General features: G+C 39.6%; 1 protein-coding gene across 4 annotated transcripts in view; it reads left to right on the top strand.

Annotated features, from left to right (window-relative positions):
* GADL1 (glutamate decarboxylase like 1) overlaps window positions 1-26881 on the top strand; it is a 119720-nt gene that overhangs the window by 20615 nt on the left and 72224 nt on the right. Inside the window, exon 1 of one of the 4 annotated variants that reach the window (XM_077177119.1) lies at window positions 16590-16623. The exons of 1 other annotated variant lie outside the window; for it this stretch is intronic. In XM_077177119.1, the coding sequence (XP_077033234.1) occupies window positions 16605-16623 (19 nt within the window). In that variant the 5' untranslated portion in view covers window positions 16590-16604. Of the gene's footprint in view, window positions 1-16589; window positions 16624-16807; window positions 17096-17137; window positions 17267-26881 lie in introns of those variants that run through there. 2 more of the 4 variants (XM_054631240.2, XM_077177136.1) reach the window with 2 other exon arrangements.

Here is a 26881-nt window from a genome sequence, read left to right as displayed (position 1 = left end):
AAACAAGTCAAAATGTCTTGCAGGCCCTTGATTCAGTTGTAATATTAGGAAAAATATCCATATGGAGAATATCTCCTGAAGATGAATCAAAACAAGATAGTGAGATACTGTCTTATTATTGTTTTTAAAACCACTCTATATTCACATCCATTGCACTTGGGCATAGACTGCTGAAGCTGAAATTGTCTTTGTTGGAGTAAACATTTTGGAAAAAATTTACATGAGATCATTAATGATTCCAAAATACAACAGCTATTTTTATTTCTCTTCCTCCTAAAAAAATAAAAATAAAAAAATTGGTGACTAAACTTTGATTATCTGAACTCTTCCAGTGAAAGTTTTACAGATTCTGTGAGAAGTGTCATATGATTTCTATTGTTGGGAACATGTTCTAGTTTTATCACACCTAAATATATACCTATTCTATTTCAGAAAACTTTTTTAAAAATAGCCCCTCTTGGCCACATGTCAATGATTAAAATTGCTTCAGTCTCACTGAGTCTCCTGAGGAGACTCAATTAGACTGAGCTCAGAGTGAGATCAGAGCCCTTCGTCTGGTAGATAAGCACACCTGTAAGAGTACTGCAAATCCTAAGATGCATCTGAGGTCAGCTTCCTCTCTGACTGTCATTGGACACAACACCAACAAATGCAGAGGGCTTTCCAGGTGGCAATTAGTTCAGCAATTTGGCCTTAGGATGGGCCTCTGCTGCACAGTACTGTGAATATTGTATTGAGGCAGTGTTTCTAAGGCTAGACAAAGCTGGGGCCAGGTAGTGTAGCTTAGCTCATTTTCACATGGCTAAAAATTGCTACACTGTGGTCAGAAAGGACCTCAAGGATCATCTTGTTCCAACCCCTTGCCATTGGCAGGGACACTGCCCACTAGATCAGTTTGCTCAATGTCCCATCCAACCTGGCCTTGAACATTTCCAGGGATGGGGCATCCACAGCTTCTCTGGGCAATGTGTCCAGCACCAGGCCAGCTTCAACAGTAAAGAATTTCCTCTGTCTATATATTACAGTATTTAGTTATTATGATTGAACTTCTTGAGTGCTTTATGTTCCACTGCAACACATTGTAATGATGAGCACTGTGATGCTAGTGCCATAATGAGGCCAATTAGCAACAGGGCTGACCAACAAAGAAAAGAACCTTTGCTATCAAAGCCTAACAATTTCCAGCAATAGTAAGGAAACTTTGTGAAAGTGTGAATACTTAGTCCACTTACAATGTCCATTGTCTTTGAAATGGTTACATGTTCTGTGACTATGCAAGTGTAAGTGGAGTAAGATTGGAAAACATTTGTTTCTTCAAGGGAGAAAAAACTATGGCCCTTTTGCCTTAGAAGTGTTGCCCCACTTTGAATTCCAAGTAGCTTCTTTTTGGGCCAAAATAGTTAATTCCCATGGAAACTCTGCATTTGCATGTCGCTGCTCTGAGCCAAGTCCTTTCAGGCTTTTGTCTTGAGGTTCTCTGTCCTGTTCAATCCTGATCATGTGGTCATAATCCTGTGCTTCAGTGCATGCTTTCCCTTTCATCCCTAAAAATGCATGGGTTTCATCTCAGTCATAAGGTGACCCAACCAATACATCTCCTGTCACCTCATTTATTTGTTTAATGGTCAGAACAGCCCAGCAACAAATGTCAGACCTTTCACTCTTTGACTTACAATTGCAGAGGGAAGAAGCAGAAGTTCAACATGTGGCATGTCAGGGATGGACAGAGAAGCATAGGTCTAATTAGAATTCTGTAGGTGATTTTCATCCAGATCATTTTTTTAAATCTTAATAGGGCAGTACTCTTTTCATAGGTCTCTGATCTGCAAGACATAAGTGTCAAAATGTATCGGTGTTTTCTTCCTCTGTATTGTGACTGTTAATTTATTTTTCTGCCTTTTGAAGAATAATGGTTATCCACTCATTTGGGTTAAAATATAAAGTCATCTGGAAATCCCAGGTATTTTTTTTTCTGGAAGACTCCAGTTAAAAGGCTTTCTGATAAAGAATGAAATTGAGAATATATTTGAAATATATAGTTTTTTTGTTTGTTTTATTTAAAATTTTAAAAAAATATTTTATCATTTGGAGGTTAAGTTTTATTTGTCCAGGAAGAGATATGAGAAAAGAGCTTTTTATGGCATTGTGTAGTATGTGATTGTCTCTGGGCCCTGCAACTTGATCTTGGCAGAGGGATTTATCTGAGTACTGTACAGAGGCACTTGAGGTCATGGGGGATGTTTGTGTATTAAGTAATGAAACTCAACACTCAGACCTCTGGGGTATGACTGGTCTGCTCTCACACATGCAGATGATGCAGAGATGCTCACCCAGTATTCTGCAGAGCCTCCACCAAGCCACTATGCCAAAGAGCTCCTGGCTATGGCTGGTGGACAAAGGGTTCACTGGAGTGAGGCTTGGACTAAAAAGGTTGGTAGTTAGTAGTCTGCAATGTGTCACACTGAAGACTTTTGTAACACAATTATTCCCAGCTGAGTTGCTCACAGGAATGGCTGGTGTTGTCAGATGCATGGGGATAGTCCTGCACAGAGGTTTGGCAGGAGTTGTTTAGTAATAAGTAGCAATAATCCCTTCTGACAATAGGGAGGCTCCTGACAGGCTTGTTCAGAGACTGATGAATTGGTTTACTCAGCCTGTCCCCAGGAGAGCAGAGGACAGGAAGGTGTCCCACTGGGAAACCACACAGTCCTGGTGGTGACCCTGAGCTGGATGCAGCTTTTTGTCACAGATACCTACACTCAGACCATGGCCAAAGAAATGTGACAGGGGACAACAGTTTATCACCCATTTGGTGAGGCTGATGGAACCGTGTGTTTGCAGTTAAGGCTAAGTGGGCTGCTAAGAAAACAGCTGCAGAGGTTTAAGATCTTATAGTTTTCTCGATGATTGCTACTCTGCCAGCAGTTACTACTGCAGTGGGAAACCTGGCAAAAAGAAATGTGTACCCATGCCTCTGCCATTTCCATCCACAGTCAATCATCTTAGTGGAAACAAGTGTCCTTTGGCATTGCAAACTATCAGGTGCGTGGAGACATCATGGGATTTTGTTTTAAACTTTTTGAGCAGGGTTGAAACTAATACACCTCATGCTGAAATTAATTTTAAATTAGCTTAAAATCATGTAAAATAATGCTCTTTCATTGTCAAATTAAATCCTCAGATTCATATCTAAATACTTGGAAATGTGAGCAGTTGTGGAGATTTTTTTTTAATCAGAATTATGAATTTGTTGCAGACTGAAATAATGTACTTTGGTAATTTGCCATCATAGATGCATGCTACTTGAATCTTTATTGCAGCAGATCAAATTCTTCTATGCAAATGGCAAAAAATGAAATCCAAGAAAACTGCCTTCATTAAGGTATAAATGAAACCATTTGCCATACTTACAAGGACATTCCCAACCTGCTTTTGGTATAAAATGTGTCTTTTACAGCTTATCTTGGCACACACATCTTCTGCTCCTAATTATGAATGCCTTGGGGTGGCACCAAATAAGCAATAATTCCAGCTGCTCCTGACAAAAGAAGACACTGCTGCACTGCATTATTTCTCTGATGAATGTATCTTCCCAATAAGCTGAAGCAGGCTTTGCATCAGCAACATCTGCAACAACAGGGAGTTAGAAAGTGGGTCAGGTATATTGATGGTTTGGAAAAGGAGAATGGATGAAGGAGGGTGTGTGTGAATGTGGATCCACTTTTGCCTTTGTATTTTCCTACAAATACCTTGCTAATTGATTCAGGTCCTCTGTTGACAGCCACAGGGGAAGCTTTCAGTATAAAGTGCTTTACTTGGAGCTTCGGTAACCAAGGCTGAAAAATCTGACTCTGTTAGAGTTAGTAGTAATTCATTTTCTTGACTCATATGGGGACAGCATTTCTCCTTGTAATTCCTGAACAGGTTGAGGGCGGGATCTAGGTAGCACATTAATTGTGCTGTTTGTCTTCAGCACTGGCTCTGGAATTGTGCATGTGACAATGACAACTTGAGGTGAAAAAATGTCTAAAATAAGATAGCAAATTTCAGGAGGGAAGGGATTAAAATCTGCAGCCAAAGGGTTACAATCACCCAGTGAAAAAGGTAGATGGAGACTGTGTTTTGAGCCTGGTGTTAACATACCAGGCAGCTGGGCAGGAGGACATTTTGTGGAAATATCTGCAGTGTGATGTTTGATTCCCTGGGGTAAGAAAGGAGATGGTGGAAGCAGCAGCAGCTGCAGTCAGACTGAGAAATCTCTGCTTTTGCTGTTTATTTTAACAGCAATATTGAGTTTATGTTGTGTTGATGGCTCTGGAGACTGTCTAGCTCTTTTTTTGCTGGCTGGGCAGGGTGGGTTTGGAGTATGCTCCCTTTGAGCTGCACAGTAAGTTGCCTAATGTATAGTCTGTAAAGACCACCTTGAAGGAAGAAGACTCTTGAAGGAATCACCTCAGCCATCATAAATATAGTCCTTTGCAGTAGCAGGCAGCCCTGTGATAAATGTTTAATAGAAGTAAGTCAACAGAAATGTGTATATCCCAGGAGCCACAGAACTTCCCCCGAACTTGTAATAACAAAAGGCCATAATATAAAAGGCAGAAACACAAAAGCACAGCACATGACAGGAAAAAAGCAGAAGAGATTGGGGCAATACCAGTGTGTTCAGACTCTAAAGTACCAGGAGAATTTGTCCTTTAAAGAAGTCTAGAGAGTCCTACAAAGTAAACAATCCATCATGTTATTGATAGAGACCAAAACCTTCCAAGCCTTTCTTTCCAATCTAATTTGGAAGGATTTTTTGGCTTCATTCCTGGGGACCAGCTTAACCCTTGGTGCCTGAGTAAGATGCATCTTGATTTGGACAATTGTTCATCCTCCATGTCCATTCTGGTTTTTAGTGGCCTCTATCTTCTGAGACAGCTAATTAGATTCTGTGTTAGTATTGATGGTCCTGGATACAGTGATAGTGAGACACACAAGAAACTGGGCACAGACTTTTAGATGCATCTTATGTTGACCATTAACCCACTCTTAGAGAAGTTGTGTCAAACCTTGTAAAAATAATATTGTGAAGACAAGCTAACATTTTTTTTTAATGTTTGCTTGTTTTTCTGTTAGATCTTTCTGCAGGGTGAGGGAAAAGGAGCTCATTAGAGACTAGCACAGGAGTGTTGTAGGCTTGTTTCCCTGTGTTGTCACTCTATGCATCTGTCTTATTTTTCTCTGTTGTTGTAGCACAGATCAGATGGAAAATCTGTCCTTTCCTATACATTTTTTATAAATTAAACTCCTTCCGGTAGAGCTGCTGTCAAACTAGGTTAACTTTTAGAGTCTCTCTCATATATAATGTCTGTTAAAATTACCCTTTGGGGTTTCAGGGCCACTAAGGGCCATATGCTTCTATCCTTTAAACAAAAGAGAAGAAAGCAGAAGTGTTGACATTGTAAACAAGAAAACAAGTGGAAGCTTCAGCACATTCTTTACACCAAGAGTTGTATATTGCACTCTGGAGCAGGACTCAGAGAAGAGGAGTCTGTCAAAGAGGTGTTAGATAGAAAATGGCATTGTAGCACACAAATCACCAGGTAGTTCCCAAAAGACAAACTCAACTCTAGTTGCAAACCAATGAAAAGTCTCATGCATAGTTCCCAACAGGTGGGAAAGATTTGGTTTATAATGCCTCAATATACCAAAAGTTCCCTATTCCTTTTAGTGCTGGCTAGAATCTGGAAACTCCCTGAATGGAGTTCTGTTATTTAACATTCTGCTGCAACATTTTTGTTGAATAGAATTTTTTCTTGCACTGTTAAGGGAGAAATACTAATTAACTCTCTCAATTTTTGATAGCTTGCCTAATTATGAAACAAATTAGTGTCTAATTTTTATTGTTGTGAGGATTAGAATACTGATAAAAGCCTCAGAGTAACAAAATGATAAATACGGGTTCTTCCTAATGATTCTGGACTGGGTCAGACATTTAGGTATTTCTTCCAACAAACTTATATATGCTTTGAAAGGAAAAGAGAGTACTCTTTGGGGTATTTTTTTCATTAAACCAGTTCTTAAAATTAGCCTCTGAGAAAATGAGAACAATTAAGTGTGCAAGTTACTCAGGGTTGGAATTGTCTAGCAAAAAGTCCGGTTTGCTTTCAACAGAGGTTTTTCTTGAAAACTCTAATGGCACAATTGCTACATCCATTCTAGTACTAAGAATACTCAGGAATTTGTTTGACATCTGTAAAGAAACCAAGGCGTCCAGAACAGAACAAAAGCTCTTATTGTCACTCTGCCCTTGTAAATGAACTGAATTACAAGAGGCTAGGATTAAAGAGTATATTCATGCATTTACAGAGAAGGGTCAAAAATAGTGGCAGTGTTGTCTTATGATGGACAAACACCATAATAAAAAACAAATGGCCTTAAAGAGTCATCTTGTAAAAGTGGGAGTAATCTAAGATATCTAATTTTGCTACAGTAAGTCAATTTATATTAGGGAGCTATACGATTTATTGAGCAGTTTTAAACTATAGGGATTGACCTTTGAAGTGAAATCAAATATCTACATGATTAAGAAGAATTATCTGTGTCAATATATGTAGCTCTATTTTAAAAGACATTATTTTAAAATGTGCTGGTCTAATCTAGTGATTTAATACTTTTAAATACCAGTGATAAGAGAATCTGTTTGTTGTGCTGGTTTTTTTCTGTGTCTGAACTGCTGCACTGATACCAGAAGTGTATCTAGACAAACCTTTCAAAATGGGTTGTTTCTGTGCAGGATGCAACACAGAGGATGTAAAATCACATATGTTGGTTTTAAGTTGCTCTTGGCATTAAATGTTTGAAGATGGTTATGATGCAGAAGGGAATGCAATGGGTTTAATGTGCTATAGTTGGTTGTGAAGTATAGAATTTAATGGTGTGTTTCTCTCTAAATGTGTTTTATATTTCTCTGTACTGCTTTATGTAAGTAGGTACTGAAAGAATATGTTAAAATGATGCATTTTCTCTTTATTTAATTCTTAATAGTGTGTTCATACATCTTGGTTTATTTATTTGTCAGATATTCCCTATAGTTCAGTTTATTTGTAAAATAATACTGGGGTCTTTTCTAAAACAACGTGGAAGTTCATTTTATTTTCTTTCCATTTCACTGCTGACAGGCCTTGTATTTTGTGACTAATTTGTCTCCATTCCTTCTGATGTGCTTGTAGAGTAAGTCTTTGTATTCTTCCATTTTGTCAAGCACAGAAAACTGTGCAGTGTTGTCATCTCTACTATTTTTAGTACAACTGGTTGAGTGAACAGTCACTGTTGGCATTCCTTTACCTGTTCAATCCAGAGAGATCCCAAGAGAAAAGAAGTCTTGGCAAAGAATGCAACTAAAGTTTGAATGGATTATCTCAGGAAAAAATCAGTTCTAAATGATCAAATTAAAAAAAATAGTATTGTGAATAGTGATTCTACTTTCCTGCCTGAGCAGCCTAATACCAGCACATCCCATGAAGGAGTCTACATATCTGAAAGATACAGGATTTTAAAACACTTTCCTTAACTTGCAGTTGTTGGTTTTCAGCTAAGTTTTTTCTATTTTTCTCCCTAAAATTTCTCAAAACCACTGTATGAATTTCTGTTTTCAGGAGACCAATTCACAAAATCCTAATATCTAATAGTGCTCCAAAAGCATTTGATGGTGAAAGAGAAATGACAACACATGGGCTCCAGTTCAGCATTCAGCTGTGTCTTTGCCAAATTGAAAATGTAGCTGAAAAACATGAAAACAACCTTTTATTCAGTATTTTTCTATTTTCTCATGTTTACACTGCCATTTCTACCTAGAAACTCCAGTTTCTTTTTTATTTATATAATGGTCATATTACAAAAGGTCTCCAAAGGTATCCCTGTCAGAAGGATTCAGTCCAGAAATAAAGTTGTGCTATACTTATTAGGTGCCACATCTTGTATTAGCGTCTTCCTCAGGATTGTCAAATCTGTCTCAGGATTGTGTCAGCTCTATCAGCAGAATCATCTGGCACTTTCCATGGTGTTTTCTTTGGAAGAAGTGGTCTTCTGAGTCCTTGAGAAGCAGAAAGAGGGATTATAATGTTTCGGCAACAGGAATTTGGCTTTTCTTCTAGTTAGGAGCTGACATTTCCATTTCTTTTTTGCCCTGCCATCATGTAAATTCACTGACTCATTCCCATGCTCAAAGTGGGAGATGTGCTCCGTGTGCAGGGATGCAGGAGATGGGAGTTCAGATCTTTGACTGCTCAGGAGTATAGTAAACTTTCAGCAGCACACTGGTGTTGCTTTGACTCTCCTGTCCCCTATACTGGCTGCATGAAAAGCTGTTTTCTTTAATCTAACAAAGGGGACTTTTAAAGTTATATAAGAGCTTAGAATGCTAAGAGGAGTGAGCTGCTTAGCATAATTCTTGGCCTGAGAGGTGCTTTTATTTCTTGTTTATCTCCTTTGATCTCAGAAAAGATGCTTTGTCACCAACTAACCTTTTCCTTTGCTAGTAAAAAGCTGCTGTAGAAATAACAACCAAAAAAAAAAAAAAAAGATTTGCAAATATTACTGACATGCACTGTACAGTGTCCAGCTTCCAGTCATCTCTTTCCTGGTCTTAAGCTTGATTTTTCAAGGTCAGCTTGTTACATGTGCTACCTATTTGCATCAGGGGTACAGCTCAGTGCTGTGAAAGCTGTGTGAAAACCAGATGCAAAGGACAGACTCAAATTGCAGTTAAGTATGTGCCCACTGGAAATAAGTGGTCACTTCTCTTTCTGCATGGGGGACTTAGATATCAGAACCACTTTTAGTTGTCGCAATCACAGTGTTTGGTGTAGCTGTGCTTTTTAACAAAGCATATACTTAGACAAAAAGGAGCCATTGAAATACTTCTGCCTGTGCTAGGGTGAGGGAGCAGACAGACCAAAAGTGCCTTCTGGTTTCACATAGCTACTACTATGCTGAAGTTATGCCTTTCCCTATTGCTGCTCCATTTCTCCTGGAAGACTGAAAAGCAATAAGCCACTTAACTGAAACCGTCTCTCTAATCAACATGCAGTATTTAGGCTATCTAAAACATTCCACCATTAAAAAACCCCTTTGTTCTGGGTGTGGGATGGTGACAGCTGTTTGCTTCTTGTCTGTTCCTAGTCTTTGTATCCCAGCCATGACATCAACTGTTATAATCCGTGAATGCAGCAATTTCATTTTACCTCAGACTTCTTTATCCAAAACAGGTGTTCACATGAAGAGAAGAAATTGTGCTCATTGCAGTGAAATTGTCAAAGGTCAAATCAGGTTTGAAGATGGCTCAAAGAAGCTTGTTTTTTGGTCCTCAAATGCAGTTTCATGCTGCTTGGTGTATATTGTTTGTACGCAGAATTCTACATTTTCCATGGAAGTGAGAGTTGGGAGTAATTTCATTTGCAGAACCCACAGGCTAGTCTTTTGCTAAATAACATTGCTCAGTGTGGTTCTGAAATCGCCTGCTGCTTTGTATCCTTTTAAAACGTTATTTGGTCTGTGACTCGCGTTTTGCAACAGGAGAGAATTCATGTAAAATCTGTCTTGAATTGATACAAACTTCATTCTTTCCTGGAGGTTACAGAGATGGGAAGCTGAAGCATTAACACTCCTTAGCATGGTTGCATGGCTCTGGAAGACAATGGATGTGTCTTTCACTTACAGTCTGGTGTCTCTATCTGCTTCCAAATGGTTCCACACCATGAGCTGCACTGGATGGAGTGCTAGACCTGTTTGAGTGCATTTCTTGGACTTGTTTTACCTTCTGGGGCCTGCGTGTTACAAAGGACAGAAATCTTGATTCTAGAAACAATATTTATGCCTTTTATTTTATGGCTTGCTAATGTGAAAATTACAGCCTTTGCTGCAAAGGTATTTCAAGGTGGCATATACTTAGCCTTCTCAAAATTTCCCAGTTTAAATTTTTTTTGGAAAACCAAAAAGGATTTAATTTTTTTAGGTGTGGAATAAACATGTAAGTTACTTTAAGAGAAAAAACCCCAAGGTATATAGGGTTTTCTTAAGATTCTTGACACTTCAAAATGTAAAACTGGAGAGTTGCCCATTCTCTCCTTCATCATCTCTACCTCTGTGCCCTTCAGAGTTTATTGTCTCAGGAATATCTAGTGAAACCTGATTCAACAGTAGCTATAAAAACAATTAGGAAAACAGACATTGTGGGAGACTTTAATTATGATGTAGCTGACTGAGGAGAGAAACCCTGTCTATTTACTAATTTCATCTTCAACTTTTGTGATATTCATGTATGGCTTTTGTCTCCTAACTTCCAAGACAACCCAAGGACTGATCTTAGATCTGTTCAGCCAGCCCATACAATCCTTTGCCACCCTCCTGTGCAAGGCAGCACTCCAGCTGCAGCAGTGTGGGGCTCCAAGTGGGCCACAGGCCAAATACCCAGCCTTGAGCAAGAGTCTGCAGCTTGCCCTGAGCATTGTGTTACTTTTGGTACTTCTTCAGAAATACCTAACCCTACTAATTTAGAGATAGCTCATACAGGCCCACTCTAGTTGCAGTGACCACAGCAGAGTGATATCTACTGTGTTTCTCTATTTTTTTCTATCCCTCTCTGTGATCCCCTGGCTTAAAATAGGTTAAGATTCTTGCATTAAAAATAGAAAGAAAAAAGCTATGTGCATGTCTGTATATTTTTGTTTATTAAAATAAATCAAATACAGACACACAATGAGGGTGAAACTACCTTGCTTTTTTAAGCTATTTTTCCCCTACGCTTTGCTGTCTAGTGAAACACAATGAAATAGGCAAAAATGGGTTATATGTCTATGAAAAGATTTTGGTAATATTGTAAATCATAGGAAGGAAGCTTATCTAGACATTTTCTTTGTAATCAATGAGATCTTCAGATAAAATTAGGGTCTTATTTCTATATCCTCACTTTTTTGCAATTTTCAACTGTGATTTCCTCATTGTGCCTGTTCCTTCTTTGTCTGATTTAAATGGCAAACAGAAGCCTTGCTCTAATCGGTTGCTCATCCTATTTTTAATTTGCAGGAGCATTTTAATCCTTCTGAATTACAGAAGGGGCAAGCAATTCCATAAACCTGAGTAATGAGATTTGTTAAGCATTTTTTCACCATGAAGATGTGAAACTGTATGCTGATTCCCAAACCTTGAGAGGTTCCTTCTCCTACGACATTTTAAATTCTTTTACTTCCCACCAAAATCAACATAAGAGAAGGGATATGACATGATCTGGTTTGCCAAGATTGATTAAAGGACAATGTACAAGACATACCAATTATTAAAAAATAGTATTTCAATTTTGAGATCAGGCACTGTAGGCAGTCTACTGTTTAATAATATATGTTGCATGGCTGCTTTTATTAAACATGGGAATAATAACAGATCTCTAATTCTCATTATGGACTTGAATGAACAGCAGTCAGCCTTGAAAGGTTATAAACAGACCTATTTGGATTACTCTACTTTTTTTTTCAAGAAAATACAGATGTGATTTAACAGATTTAAATGCACAACATGGGTATCTGATCTGGGTCTGAGAAACCACGAAAGATTTGCCAGGAGATGGAGTAAGTTTCCATTTGAGCAGCAAGTTGGGATAAAGCTAGCAGGATGAGGTTGCCACAGGCTTGAGCAGGATGTCCAGCCCATGCCTGCAGTGGAATGCTGAGAAGTCCTTCCAGTGCCTCTGGAAGTGCCTTCCAGTTCCTCCAGTCCTCTGACTCTTTTAGGCTGCTGTTTCCTGCTCATCCTGCCTCTGGCACCACCAGCAGGGACAGTGCTGAGTCCTGGCATTTGTCATGCCCTTGCCCTGCCTCGTAATGATCCAGGAGGTTTTGCTGCTTGTGAACTGCTCCCCATCTTCCCTCCATCCAGTCTTTATTATATTTGTGACCTCTGGGCAGCTGCAAATGTGCTGTCCAAAAGAACATGTGGCCTACTTTTGTGTCAAGGGAATGACATCTGTTAATCTCCAATTTGCAAAATATCATCTCCAGAAAGAGTTCTGTACTGCAGCTTAAATTCAGTACTCTCAAATTCCTGCTGGCTTTGTTGTCTTTGCTGATGCCTTGAGGGTCCAAACCTTGGCAGCTGATGTTTTGTTGCTTTGATGTTCTGAACTATGTGCTTTGCCAGCCATCTAATGCCATACTGTTCCTTTGAAGGCATCAGATGCTGCAACTTGAGAACCTACTACTTCTTCACTTTACTGTGTAGAATGATCAGTCTTCACCTTTGGTTGGCCTCCACTAGCACAGCAACATTATTCCTCTAGGCATCAAAAAGGTAATGAATGCCCTTCAGCTTCTTAATGCTTTTTCTTCCCTGTCTCAGTTACCTGCACCAGGCTACTACTCTTTGACTTCCGTAGGTGATGTTGACACCAATGGAGGTAACCATGACACTTCAATTATTAATGACCTCGGATCTGGATCTGATTTTCACAAACTCAGGGATCCTGCAGCTTTTTTTTTTTCCCTCCATTTGTAGTTGTGAATTCTTTTTCATTCTAAAAATGAAGCCCACATCTTCTTCTGGGGAAAAGGCAGAGGAAGAACTGAGACCCTAATTTATGCACCTTTCAGGTTAGATTTGTGGAGTATATGGTAATTTTAAAAGCTTCAATCTTTAAGACCATCTAAGGACCTGGCATTTTTCTAAGTAATTTCTAAAAGTCAGGACCAGTCACATGGTATTAGAATTTGCATACCAGTATTAGAAATTGCAAAATCTTTGAGCCTCTTTTGGATAATATTAAGTTTGTGTTTGGAAAGCACCCTTGTTCTGAATTTTGGAGTAGTGAATTTAAAAAAAAATTACGTCTGATCTCCAAAATGAACTTTCCGTCTTCAACAGAATTCTTTCTTCCTTCAGTAAAGAATGAATTGTTATTCTAATCTTCTGTGTTAACTATTTGTTTACAGCATTTGGGTTGTGCATAGTTTAGAGGAGGTTCCTGACTTGTTGAAAAGGTTTTGTGCTCAGAGAACAAACTTCAGGCAGGGGGACAGGTAATGAGATCAGAAAGGCCACTGACAGCTTTCAGCTTTGTAACATCAGCAAGTGTATGTTGTAACTTTGCCATATCAGCTTGGTAAGCAGCAGAGAGAAGATGCAAGTTCACATCCTGGCAAATAAAACAATTTAAGAAGAACATTAGTTCATTAATATTTTAATGCAGTTCTCAATAGTTTATGTGCAACACAATTCAGTTGTGTGGTCCTGGCTGCTTTCAGAGAGGTAGGCATTACTAGCTGTGTCAAACCTTTTTGTCTCCACTGCATACCACAGATCATTATGGGGGATCATAGCTTCAGGTGAGGTAACTTGATTCATTTATGCACAAACTGGGCAAGAAATCCATAAATATTTAAAACTGAAAATGTATATTTACCAGTGCAATATTGCATATTGAATGAGTTATCTGGTTTGCCTGCCAGCATTTCAAAGTTTGTGTTTAATTACCACGTTACCTAAGTCTGATGGCCAATCTGTTTAATGGATTCATACTGCTGCCCTTTCCTTCAGCTTCTCCTTAAGCTCTTCTGAGCTCCTTTTTGACACAAATGAATTGAAATCTTGTCAGCTTAGTGCACTGACAAATGAAAATAGGTGACTAATGTTGATTGTCTTTTGGTATTTCATATGCTGCTTGCCAAGAGTGTCTTATGTACTGTGATCATTTAGAATCCTACAAACTCAGGGCAGTCATTTTTTTCAGACTGATTGCAGTCAGTTGACAAAGAATATCATCTTGAGCAGATGCTCACCAGTAGCCAATCCTTCTTTTAATTACTTAGCATAAGAAGAAAAAATTAAATAAGACACAGAGGACCATTTAGTCATATGGTCTGATGTCCTCTGTATCCCGTGACATTAAATTTCACACATGTACAAGCAGTGAGAGCAGTAGCAGTAGCTTGCATTTGGCTAAACCCTGTCTTCCAGAAAGGTACTTTGTCCTGGTTCAGGGACATACAACCATTAAAAATTTCTTGGTGCCTTTATTAGCTGCTCCAGTGATGTGTTGTCACCTTAAAAAGAAAAAATTTGTGCTACATTTGAATTTGCCTACATTTTGTGCTACATTTGACTTCAGTTTCTACCACAGCTTCTTGTTATGCCATTCTCCACTAGATTAAAGAGCCCTTCAGAATCCAGTATTTTTTTTCTGCATTGAGGTACTTATATGCTGTAATCAAGTCAATCATTTTGATATGATAAACAGATCGTGCTCTTTACATCTCACTTAGCAGTATTTTTCTTCAACTCTCAAATCACATTTTCAGCTCTTAATCTGCCCCCTTCTACTATTTTTCGACCTTTTTTTTCAAAACATGGGCAGGAGCACAGTATGCAAGATTGGTATAATCAGTGATATATCCAGAGAGTTCCCTATGTTCCCTATTTCCTACACCCTTGATGCAGGTCAATCCTTCCTTTTAGCAACATCACAGTCAGTGTTTAGGATGAGCTGGTGACTATGGCCCCTAAATTGCTTCCAGTGAGTGCCATCACCCTCTCAGTGCACAACACCTACAATCCTTCAGGTTTATTACAGGGATTGTTACAGGGATTTAGCTACAGAAGATGTATTTTGTTTGACAAGGTACAGTTTGCCACTCAATTCAGACTCCTTCACTTGGTTGCTTGGCACCTTTGCCATCTTTTTCTTTTTGGGGTAATTTTCAGAGAAAAATACCCATTGAAAGAAGGTTCCTTTACTTTTTGTTGCTTTTTGTCATCAGTTGACTAGGCCTTTTTGTCATCAGTTGACTAGGCCTTGCCTAGTCAATTTAACATCTGCTTTAATGGTATCATGGGGCACCATGTTTTCTTTCAGACTTAAAATCTGAACCATCAGTATGCACATAATCAAACAAGCAATCTCATCGAAGAATGAATTTAGAGAAGTTGGATTAGACCTGGTCTTCATAAAAAAGACTGGAATTATTTCTATTAATTGCTTTGAAATATTTTTAAATGAAATTATTCTCCCTTTATTTATTTAGGGTGCCAGTGTTGGCCTGAATTTTCTTCTCATTGCACCTGCCCATTTTTTGACTACTGGTATAAGATTAACACCCCTATGTAATATCACAAATCATGATTTTCACCTTTCTTAATTACTAGTGGGTTGGAGCAGTTCTTCATAATCCCCTTGAGATACATCTACTTGTTTCTTTTGTAGCACAGAAGTACTTATAGAACATGTTTACATTTTACACATCAGCACAAAACCACTTATGTGGGCTAGTACCATCACTAGGTTTCTTTTGTTCCTAACACACTTTAAATTTCCTATTTGTCTTCAGCTGTCACAACCGTGGATATTTTTTCTTCCCCTATTAAATTATTATTTTCTGATATGGTAACTTGCAATTTATAGCAACTGTAATTTATATAATTTCTCTTTGTTTTCCATTTGCTTTGTGATTGCCACCTTTGAATTTTTATGGTAAAGTTACTGCTCTCTGTGATTGCAAAGTCAGTCTTTTGGCCATTTAATAGATGCTTTATGAGAGTCCCGCTTTTGACATTCACACTAAATATGGTTTTTCTTGTCAGTTGTCTCTACTGTTATTCTCAGTTTGGGGAAATTAGCTCTTCGAAGCAGCAGAAATGCATAGTTTTGGTTGAGGCTGTCTTTCTTTTACCTATGATGAATACAATCAGACCACAATTGCTTGTTCCCAGGCAACTACAAACTCTTAATTTAGCGATACCAATCCCTTTTGCTTATCAAAATGAGGTTCAAGTACTTACCTCTTGCAGTGTAGGATATCTTTTGGGCTGCAAAATTATCTTCTCCAATTGTACGAGTTATTAATGGCTTGGTAGAATCTGCTGTTAAGCTACAAAAGGGCTACAATTGTTTCCCAGCAAATAAGAAAAATTAGGATACTACTGTGAATAGATGTTCAATTCACATGTGAATATTTCACTACTTCCAAACATCTCTGTCAAATATTAATCATGATCCAATTTTAAGGGGAGGCATAACATTTTGGGGATGTTGGTCGTTAATTTTTGGACACTTTCAGGCCTTCCTGTTACAACAGTGCTCAAAACCAAAGCTTGTTTACCTTTTTCTTTTAAAAGGTAGCAATTAGGAAGAAATTTATTTTAAGAGGCAGTAATTAGGAGGAAATCAAGGGATGAAGATTAAGAAGGCCTATGTTATGCTGTGCAGGGCACGTGTCCTGGAATGAACTGGAACAGCTCATTGAACACAACTCATCCAGAGCCCTTATAAAACTTGGTCTGTTGAGTTTGGAGAAGTAGAATGAGAGGGGACATCACTACAGCCTACAGATTACTCGTGTGGGGAAGCAGAGGGGAAGGCACCGATCTCTCCTCTGTGGTGACCAGCAACAGAGCCCGAGGGAATGGCCTGAAGCTGTGTCAAGGGAGGCTTAGGTTGGATATTAGAGAAAGGTTCTTCACCAGAGTGTTGTCAGGCACTGGAACAGGCTCCTCAGGGAAGTGGTCACAGCACCAGCCTGACAGAGTTCAAGAAGCATTTGGACAGTACTCCTGGGCACATGGTGTGACTCTTGGGAATGTCCTGTGCAGTGAGCGGTAAGAGTTGGACTTGATGATCCCTGTGGATCCCTTCCAACTCAGAATCTTCTGTGACTGTGTGACAAATCCCCTGGGCGGGCGGCGGTGGGCAGGACGCGCCCTGCTCAGGGGCAGTGGGCAGGACGCGCCCTGCTCAGGGCTGCCGGCCTGCCGGGGAGCCCTCAGCTCCGGCGGGGGCTTTGAGGCACCGGCTCAGGCTTTAGGGGCAGCGAAACAATCCCGTTGTCACAAGCAGCGGCTGCCACAACCCCTCGCTTTGGCAATGAAGGCAGCCCGGGGCCGTGGCCGGCCGTGCGCTCGCCCTGCCCCGCGGGAGGGGCGGCCCGGCCCGGCCCGGCCCGGCGCGGCGCTCCGAGGGTATTTATAGCGGCCCCGGCAGCCCGGGCACAGCGGAGGCTGCGGCAGCGGCCAGGGCACAGCGGGGCCGCCCCCGCTCCTCTCCGGTGCCAGCGCGACGCCGCGATGGAGGGTAAAGGCTGGGGACGCTGCCCTTGTCCCTCCTGTGGCCCCGCTTCGGCCGGGCTGCGGGCGGAGGGGCTCGGCGCAGGCTGCGGGGAGGGAAGCGGAGCGCTCTCTGCCCCGCTCGGCGCGTTTAACACTTTCCTCGTCCTGCGGGGCTCCTGCAGCCTCCCCATCGCCGGTAACCCCGGGCTTGGCGGGGAGAGGGGCCTCGGGGCAGGGGGAAAGGGCAGGGCCGGTTCGCAGCGCAGGTGGAGGGCTGCCTGCCTGCTGGGCATCCTCCTGTAACCTCCTTTTGTTACAGCGTGGCCAGGATGGCTTAATAAGGTGCAGACTTTGCAACAGGTGTCATAAAAACATTGCAGAGCAGTGTTTTTTGTTGAAATAAGTGATCTTTAAAGAGTGGTGCCTTTAATTTAAATTTTTAATTTTTTTTCATCAGGCGCCAGAATAACATAGTGATATACAGCAATATAGGGATTTGCTTTGGAACAAAAGGTCTCAGTAAGGGAGAAGTTAATCCTGTTTTGTAAAGGTGTTATCAAGTTCTTTGCCCGCATGAAGAGGAAGGCCTTGCATCATTAATGAAAAGTGAACGTTGACCATGTATTTATAAAAGCTGGGACTGTGGATGAAGTATGGCTAATACAAAACACTGCCGGAGGAGCTTAGAAAATGCAGAGATTAAAAAATTAAGAAAGGAGGAAGTCCTTGGTGTTGTGAATGGAAGCTGATTGCTAAGTCAGAAAATAGAAAAAGTGTTTGCAGATGGCTCTCCCCCTCTCCCACAAGATCAATATTCTTGATAAGAATTTCTTAACTTATCTCAAGTTGTAACTCTCTTATGAAAACCATAAAAATAGAGACCTAATAAATGTCTTTTATATTTTACTCTAAACATGGATGAAACAGTGAAAAAGCTTTTATTCCGAGGTTGAGAAGTCTCTTGCATCCGTGGGTCATCCAAATTATTAGCACAATATTAGTTAAAAACATCTCTGAACAAAATAATATTTTTGAAAGAAAACTGCATAAACTTAATATTTTAAAAACAGTGGATTCCCTTTTTCTTTATTTGATGTAAATTGAAGGAGCATTGTAAAGTTACATGACAGTTCTGGTGTGTAGTAAGTATGTTCTGGTGCCTGTAGTAGTTTCAGGCGGTACTGTAAGGACAGCTGTACTATGTGAGTAGCAGGGGTAGTACTGTATGAGTGACAGCAGCTCCCAAAGTCATTTGCTTCAGATGCAACTTATATTTATGTCTGCTGCCAAAACAACTGCAAAAAAATGCTGCCAGCAGTCACTAAGACTGACATCCTGGTGGTTTAGCTGGGTAGTAATGTTCTTGTTCAAATTTTGCCTGTTGTATGCTACCAAAAGTACTAATTTCTTCCCTAGTTTCCTTCCAAAACTATTGGCTTTGGCTGGTAAGACAGAATGTGTCTAATGGTAATGTGATCTCCACCCTTGTTGCTGCAGGTTTTCCAGTCTCACCTTATTCATGAGTAGCATCTGTTATTTCTTTGTACTTTCCCTCTCATGAGGAATCCTTTACTCTCACAGACCTCTCTTTCCTTTGTCTTCGGTGATTTGCTGTGTTTTCTGCCAGGTTCTATCTGGTGAATGAGCTTCTCCCAAGTGGGATGGTGAATGAGGTTAGGCTACTTTGTAGCCTTCTCTAGAAGCTCAAATTACTGTAGAAATTTGGCTTTGTGGTTCTTGAGGTTGTACAACTTTGCTGCCTGCTGAAATATTTTTTTTTCCATAAGCAGATGTGAGTCCATTGTTAAAACTAGACCTTCTGAGCTGATCAGTGCAGTTCTCCTTTCAGTACTGATATTATGGGCTCTTAGCTTTTACAGTCCTATTGGAAAGCCCCTGGGAGAGAGGCTTAAGGCACCTGCCTGTTGCAGCACTAGCGTTGGGTTTGCTTGCGCAGCTGGAGCAGCTGGAAAAGGAGAGTGGAGACTTGAATGTGCAGAGAGTTAACACTTGCAGAAGCTGCTGGGGCGAGCACAGTGGGAGCACACTGAGGGGTGGCACTCTGGGTTCTTTTCCTTGTTGTATTTTTTTTTTCCCTTTTTAAAACCCCCTCAATGTATCTGAAAGTGACCATTTGAATTTCATCTTGCTGATTGCTAGTTGAGCCTAATTTCTCTCAGATATTACCACTGTCCACAGGGGAAGCATTAATGACTATGCATGGATGAGTAAGAGGATTTTTTTTTTGGCTATGCTTTCATTCACACAAAAGACAGCAAAATCCCATTAATGAGAGGGGGCCAAGTTGTAAATTCCTACTCCTAGCTGCAGAAAGGGATCTTCACTGCATATATACTTCAGTCATTTGGCATCAGGGTAGTTTTCCAAGGTTGATTTGGCATGGAGAAAGCTTGGAAAATTCTGTAGTTGGAGAAAAAAAATAGGTGAGATGTTTTCTCTGGGGCATAAGACTCAGTGTGCTAAGCAGAGTTTCAAGCAGGTTGCTAGCTCATCAACAGAGTCAGAGCTGGCAATCACAAGAGGAAGGGAGCAGCCAGCATTTGTGCAATATTCTGCCTTTAAACTTCTGAATTGCTGGTGGCTCAGCCTGTAGTTGGAATGAATGGGGAGTTACATGGTTTTATACCACCAGCAGACCGGGGAGGTGAGCTGGCAAACATTTTGTGTAAGGTGTTGCCATGTTGCCATCTCAAGCAGCTGTAATGTGAAGCATAGTGAACCACCCTGGGAGTTAGGGAGACTTTAAGGCGCTGGTAATGTGACACTCAGGTTAGTATTTTGGTCAGAGCAGAGGGATAGGATCTCTCCTGTGTCTTAAAATCTGATCTGATAAAAGAGGTACTTGGATCTTTCCTAATATCACTTCATCAAAGGAAGGGAGACATCATTTTGCAAGAAATGAAGCTTGCATCAAATAAAGCCATTTTGTGTGAGTGCATTCGTGGTGCTTTAAAATTAATAAGAATTTTCTTGGCAGTTAATGAACATTTAGTGAAGAAGCTTAATTTGACATTTGAGAAGTTCAATAAATAGCTTTTCTTTCTTGATTAAGGCATCTTTTAAACTGTCACTTATACAACCAGGAATTGTCACTTTTTAATGCATTATGAGATCTTCTTGCATATTGATTCAGCTATTATTGCCTATTAAACAGTTTAGATTTCGTTTGCCTTAATTTCCCTGCTCTTGACTATTTTAAGCTGCCTGCTTCTTTAAAGATCATTTCTATTTGCATAAGCATTTATTACGTATTCAAGACAGAAAAAATGGACACACTGAAGTACATGTCTGTATTTCTGACTTCCTCCTACTCTGTGGTCTAGTTTGAAATAGTTTTTCATGCTTATCCCAGATGTTTACCTCTTCAAGCTTTGCAGAAATCAGAAGTTAGATTTCTTGTGGCTTTTTTTGCTTTCTCTCATGTCACAAGCTGCAGAGGTTGTAGGAGGCAGTTGTTGAAAGCATTGATAAGTCCAGGATACTCATCAGGACATGGCTAAGTTTGGGCCACTTCCCCCTTTTTGTTCTCCCATCTGTGCACACAAGTAATCTTATTTTAGCATTACTGGGGTTTATACATATGCAATGAGGGAATAATAAATTGAAAAGGCAAATTGTTCTTGCCTTGTAACGCATCAGTAGTGGTTATTTCTGTTAATAATTATTGTCAGGCCTCATCTAAGGGTAATAAAAAGTGTCTTTGACCTGATTCAAATGTAAGAATGTCCATCTCTGTTACCATTTCTTGAGTATATGTGATCTTTATTTTTTTAATGAAAAATGTGTCGAGTGTCAGCAAATAGAATTGTCTTTCAAAGTAAAAGACACCGGACCAGAAGCTTTTCAGTCTCATGAATGTCACGAGAAAGGTGGTTCTTAGTGACCACAGTCTTTTGTCAGCAAAGTAGCAATGACTCTACAAAGTGGTTGGTTAAATCTAGATAATTTGGAAATGCTTGTGTCTCTAAAGCTTAGCTATCTCTGCCCTATGTCACATCTCATCTTACGTATGCTGAAAAGCCTTATAAATATGATCTTGTCCATTGGCAAATGTCAGGGTTTCAACAGGAAATCTTGTCTTTAAGTGGCTTGGCATCCCTCTGCTGGTTATACTGCAAGACAGCTTGCAGGGCCTGACTGAGCTGCTTAAACTAATTTTTCGCAAGCAGCCCTACTCCATTGTTCAGGGATTACTGAGCCCTCTTTGGGGCCAATATATCACGTTAAAAAGCTCTGGCACCAGCCTGAAGGGGAAAGAGCAGGTGACAAATGCTGTATGTACCTGGTATTTGGTTGCAGTGCTAATGCTGAGGTCAAATGACTGATTTAAGTTTTGGCATGGTCCCAACAAACAAACTCCAAACAAAATAAGGTATCCATTTTCTGGGATCAGTCAGACTACAGGCAGTGTGGTGGCTCTCTTTGTGTCTCTTTCAGCTTGCCATTGTTGAGCCCTAGTGTGCACAGCAGGATCAGATCTGGGCTTCCACCAGGCACCATCCAGACTGATGCTCTAGAAAAGGATTGCTAGGGTCTTCTGCTGGCCCCTGCCAGTGCCATGCAGCAGCCTGGCCTCTTGCAGCTCAGGAGTGTTTTCCCAAAATCAGGTAGTAAACCCACGGTGGGCACAACCTGAAATGGTGTGTGCAGAGCCCTGCTGGGTCCCTCGTCTGTGTGACCAATCTCTGCTGCTGTGACCAGCAGCGTTATAACAGCCTGGGCAAGGCAGCTTGCTCCATTTTGAAAGTGCATTGAGCTACTTTAAACTACTTTTACATTGAATTGATAGGCTAATAAATTATGAATATCTATGTAGGAACTAGTTCAGAGAACCTAGTGGTCTGGAAAGTTACATTCTGATTCACTATGCACTAGCTTCCCCATGCTAGTAAAGAAGGGCATATCTCAGAGTTAAGTTGTAGGCATGAGTTATTGAACAGCAGCTGGAAATCCTTTGTAGGAAGCAGAAAATATGGAAGTGTTTATGATATGAAAAAGTGAGAGGAAAATACTTGTTTTGACTGTAACTTGAATGTGCAGGTAAAACTTCCAAAAATGAAATTTAGACTTTTCATCTATTTCTACATTTTAACTTGCACTGAATCCCATTAAACTCAGTTTTGGTAAATTACTGCCTTCTTAGTTGATTTTTGAAAGACTGGACCTGAAAGTTGATTTTATATTATGATTAAAAATATAGTTCTTGCATGAAATTGCATGCTGTCAGGAACCCTTTTAAAACAAATTGTAGAACTTCCATTTGGATAAAAAAACTATTTGTGTTTTCATTTAATCCTTTTTTTTCTACTGAACCATAAAAGTGTCAGGGATTCTGTGTGTTGTATGTGGGTCACACCTGTATTCATCATTTCTGTTTGAACTCAGCCTCCTGAAGTTAACTCTTCTATACAATACACAGTGGTTTGATTGAATGTTGCAGTTTCAGTCACTTTTCCACTGAAAAAGGAACATTCATTAGATGTTCACCATCAATACACAACTTTTAATTAAAATGAAAAGAGTTCTGTTTCTCAGATACTTCCTACACTGTTAGCTGGTGTTAAGTGTTAGAACATGTGAGAAGGAATCTCACTGGGGTCAGGGAGTTGGGATTTCCCTTTCGTAGTTGGCATTTGCCGTTTCTCGGTTTTGCAGCAAGGTGAATTCCAATTCTCCACAGCCTTTCTTCCTAATTGGAAATGTTACAGCACAAATCATTCCTGCACTTATTGGTTAGGGCATTGCAGAGTTGTTATGAAAAATTAACATCAGTTCCCAAGGACTGGCTGCATAAAAATGTCTGAATCTTATATTTTAACTTTTACTTGCCCTTTTCTTTTTTTTTTTTAAGCAAATCCTGCCTAGGACAGCACAACAACAACATGTTGTGAACATTTGACTAGAAAGAGTCCCTCCTCAGAACTCAGGAAGTTCCTCTGAGAGCAGGACCTCTGTCCTAGCATGGTCCTCACATTCCCTGTCAGATATTCATCTCTGTCTCTCCTCATTTCATTCTCCCAACCCTTTCTTTAGGAAAGGGAAATTCAGGTGTGGGATGGAGAATAGGATCCATTTGTAGTGCTGTTGCTGTTCTGTGCTAGCAGTGTGCTCAATGAGTCTATTCACGGGTTTTGGAGCCCAGACACAAGCACTTTGTTTTCCTTGGGTCCTTCTCTATAAAGGTCACATTTGCCTTTTCACAGTCAGAGGATTCCTGTGTGGGGGTGCTGTTGCTGGCCTTCTGAGGGGAAGTACCCAACTTGTTCTCTATCCACAGGCCTGGTCCATAAATCTGCAAAACAATTGCATAAGCCCTACCATACACGTGCCTACTCCTTTTTTCCCTATGGATAGCTTTTCCAGGGCAGCAAGTAATTTTATATACTGGATTTTAAGAAAACTGCATCTCCTTTACTTGGTAACAGGCCTGGGAAATCAGTTTATGAAGAAACAATATATTTTTGCCCTAAGACTGGAGTGGTTTTACGTTATTCATATGTACAGAAAGCAATGATTAAAGAAACAGAAGTTGCTTTAAAGATCGTTTATACCAAGGGACTCAAATAGCTGCATAGTGTGGGACAAGTATGTTTTAATTCTTTGATACATGATCTGGCACCACAGAAATTCATGAAACATGGTGGAGTCTTGATACTGAAGGCACTTATTTTCTTTTGCTGGACACACTGAAAGAAGACCCATGACTAGATCATACAGAATGAGAAATTTAATTTTTTTTTTTTTTGCTGATTACTGCTGGCAATTACTACTGCATTTGTTGCAAAGTAGAAATAGGCCTTTGGTCGAAGCCAGATTTTTGCATTCCCTCAAATAGTCAGTGGGCCTAATACAGTATGAACTGAACAGGATTTGGCTCTGGCATTCAAGCATACGCCACTCTTTCACAAGAACTCCCTTCTGTTTCCTCATTCACCTTGTGAGCAGTAAATCTTTTTGATAATTTCATGATACTCTCCCAAATATTGTTAGAATGGGCCAAGTACAATGCTTCAGTTTCTTTTTATAGTGCAAGGATTGAGCAGTCAAATATAGAAACAGATGAAGCTTTTAAAATATATGTAGTACTTACATAAAGATATAGAAACATCTGAAAAAATGTTTATTTTTTTCCTGTACATTATTCCAACTCCAATTAATTTATGTTTGCTGCTGGGAAAATAATATTGATCATAAAAATGAAATGCTGGTTGGAAATACTTAGGCTTCTGTAATAGAATATTTCTTTCAGGATGAAATATGAGAATTATGTGCTTGATTTTGCTGCTGCTGAAGCCAGTGGCTGAATGCCCAATTGCCTTCAACTGGAGCAGAATTGAGTCTTCTCTTTTGCAGAAAAATATCTTTAACAGTCAGTAATTCTTAATCTCTCTGTTAAAGCACTTCCATTTGCTAAATTTTTAGTTCTGTTTCAAGCCTGGAGCCATTTGGCTGAAATTGTATTTGATGTATTTTCTGGAAGTCTGTTTTCTGAGTCTGCTTCAGAGTATGTTTCTGTATTCTCAAATAGGAAAGAACATATTTATTACAGTCACATCTCTAGATGGTTTCCCTATCATATTTGAAAACAAAAGAGGTGTATGTGACAAGATGCTGTTTCTATGAAGTGGGCTCTCCCACTTCAAGGAAAGTGATGTTCCTTTAGTGCAATCTGATGCGTCTGACACAGATATATAAAAGGCCCAAAATTTTTGGAAAATAATGTGAGCATTTGATGAATAATTTTTTTTTTAAAGACACAATATGTATCATCAGCATAGAGTGTGTTTTTTAGCTTGGATGCTGAGCTCTGAGAATGTGTTAAAGGCATCTATTCAATTGTAACATAGAAAGTGAACTGGAATATTTCTGGAGGTTTATCTATCTAAAGCATAATAAATTTATCATTGGCCTCTTTAAAAAATGCGATAAAAGAAAAAATATTGTAGAATTTCAGATGTTTATCATCTACTTAGTTTTCCTCTTCAGGGTTTTACTGCAACCAAGAGGACACACATTAATTTTTTGATAGGGAAGAGTTTGATCATCTCATAAGGACTCCAGAAGTCAGATAACTACAAGTAGAAGATTAAGTATCATCAATTGCAGAAAGATCATGAGGGATGAGAAGAGTGTATGTATCCAGTAGTGGTTTCTGAAACCTGAAGACTATCTTAGAGAAATGTGTTTGCTTGGGGCTTGATTTAACACCTGATTGTGAAGTAATTGCTAAATTGTGAAGTTTCTGCTAATTTCAGGTACTGGTTTTATGGTATATTCCAGGGCAGAATTTGCAACAAATTCAGATTGAAATGATAACCAAAAAAAATTATTGAGGAAGTGGTAAATAATTGCAAGGAGTATTATTCAATGAATTAAAATATGGGCAGAGTTACAAACTCTTTGCTGGAGCTTTGCACAGGTGAAATGCTGTTGAAATGAAGTCTGTCTTCCATCTCTTCCTTCTAAGCTCTTTGCTTTGCCTTTTTTTCATAGGCTGTGCCCAAGTTCTGAAACAGATGTGGGGATTAAGAGTAGACCATCAACCATTTTCTAGATCATATCTTCCTCAGGATCCACAAAGCATCCTAGGGAGACTGTAAAACTGTGTGTAGAGGGGAACAGACCTGCTTCAAACAGGAAGCGGTTACACCTATGACTCGGTTCCCTAAAGACCTGGTAGAAAAAGTAATGTAAAGTTCTGCTGTTGCAGAATTCCTGCAAAAAGATCATTGTAAAGCCATGGAAATATTAGTATCTTATCTCTGTGCAAAAGTGACAGGAATAGGGCTAAGGGAGTTACCAATAGAAATCTTTTTCACAACTCTGCTTCTAGCAGAGAGTTTATGGAGAACCAAAAAACCCCAAACCAAACCACTATACAACAACAAAAATACCCCAAACCAACAAAAAAAAGGAGTTAAAGAGTTAGTGAGTTCTCTTGCTCTGCCATCAATTCTGCTTGTAACCAAAGGAAGTATCAATATCTGTGCTCTGCACTAGATATTAATCTCCCATGGAGTTCTTTTTTAGATCCTGTCCTATTTTTCATAGAAACAAAACACCTTTGGCATACATAGAGATCATAGACTCTCCAGGTGATGTAAAGATTAAAATTCTTTTTTGTATTTATGTTAAACTCTAAATAGTACTTGTGGCAGATATTTATGCATCAAATAACTAAGTCTCAACACAAAATTAGTCTCTGTTCTCTCTGCCCAAAGCCCTGATGCCTTCAATTTCCTGGTAATACCCAGAGTTTTAAATCTTCTAAAGTTGACCTACTAGCTTGTGTTTCCAGAGGTAAACATCTAAGACTTTTTCAAAGCTGCAGTTTCTTTGCAGTGCCTCTGCTGTGGTGTGCTGGAAAGCATGATGAGAACTGATGTTTTTGATGTCTGTGATTTTCCCTCTTTGCCTGTTGAAGATTTAATACTCTTTGCCTGCTTGTTCTCCGTCTGTCCAGTAGGAACATTTATGCCTTTCCTATAACAATGGGCTGAAGGCTACTCTGTTCAGAAAAAATTTAGTATGCTGCCCTTTTGGATTAAAAATAGAAGTAATTTCAGACAGGCGAGGGGAGGGGGTGTGTGTGTGCTATTTTTGTTGGCAGCATTATGAGAAGTGTGAGGTCCCATCTCATGTTAGAATTTTGTCTTGTTTGTCATATCTCCCCTGATAAGTCAAAGTGAACTGAATGGTTTCTCTGAGTCACCAGAAAATAAAAGCTCATGGGATTAGCCGGGTTTCTTTCAATCAATGGACCTTGAAGTGATGCACATTTCTAAGCATC

Source organism: Agelaius phoeniceus, chromosome 1 (assembly GCF_051311805.1).
Source record: "Agelaius phoeniceus isolate bAgePho1 chromosome 1, bAgePho1.hap1, whole genome shotgun sequence".
Lineage (NCBI taxonomy): Eukaryota > Metazoa > Chordata > Aves > Passeriformes > Icteridae > Agelaius > Agelaius phoeniceus.
Note: the sequence above shows the minus strand (reverse complement) of the source record. Positions and strands in the feature narration are given on the sequence as shown.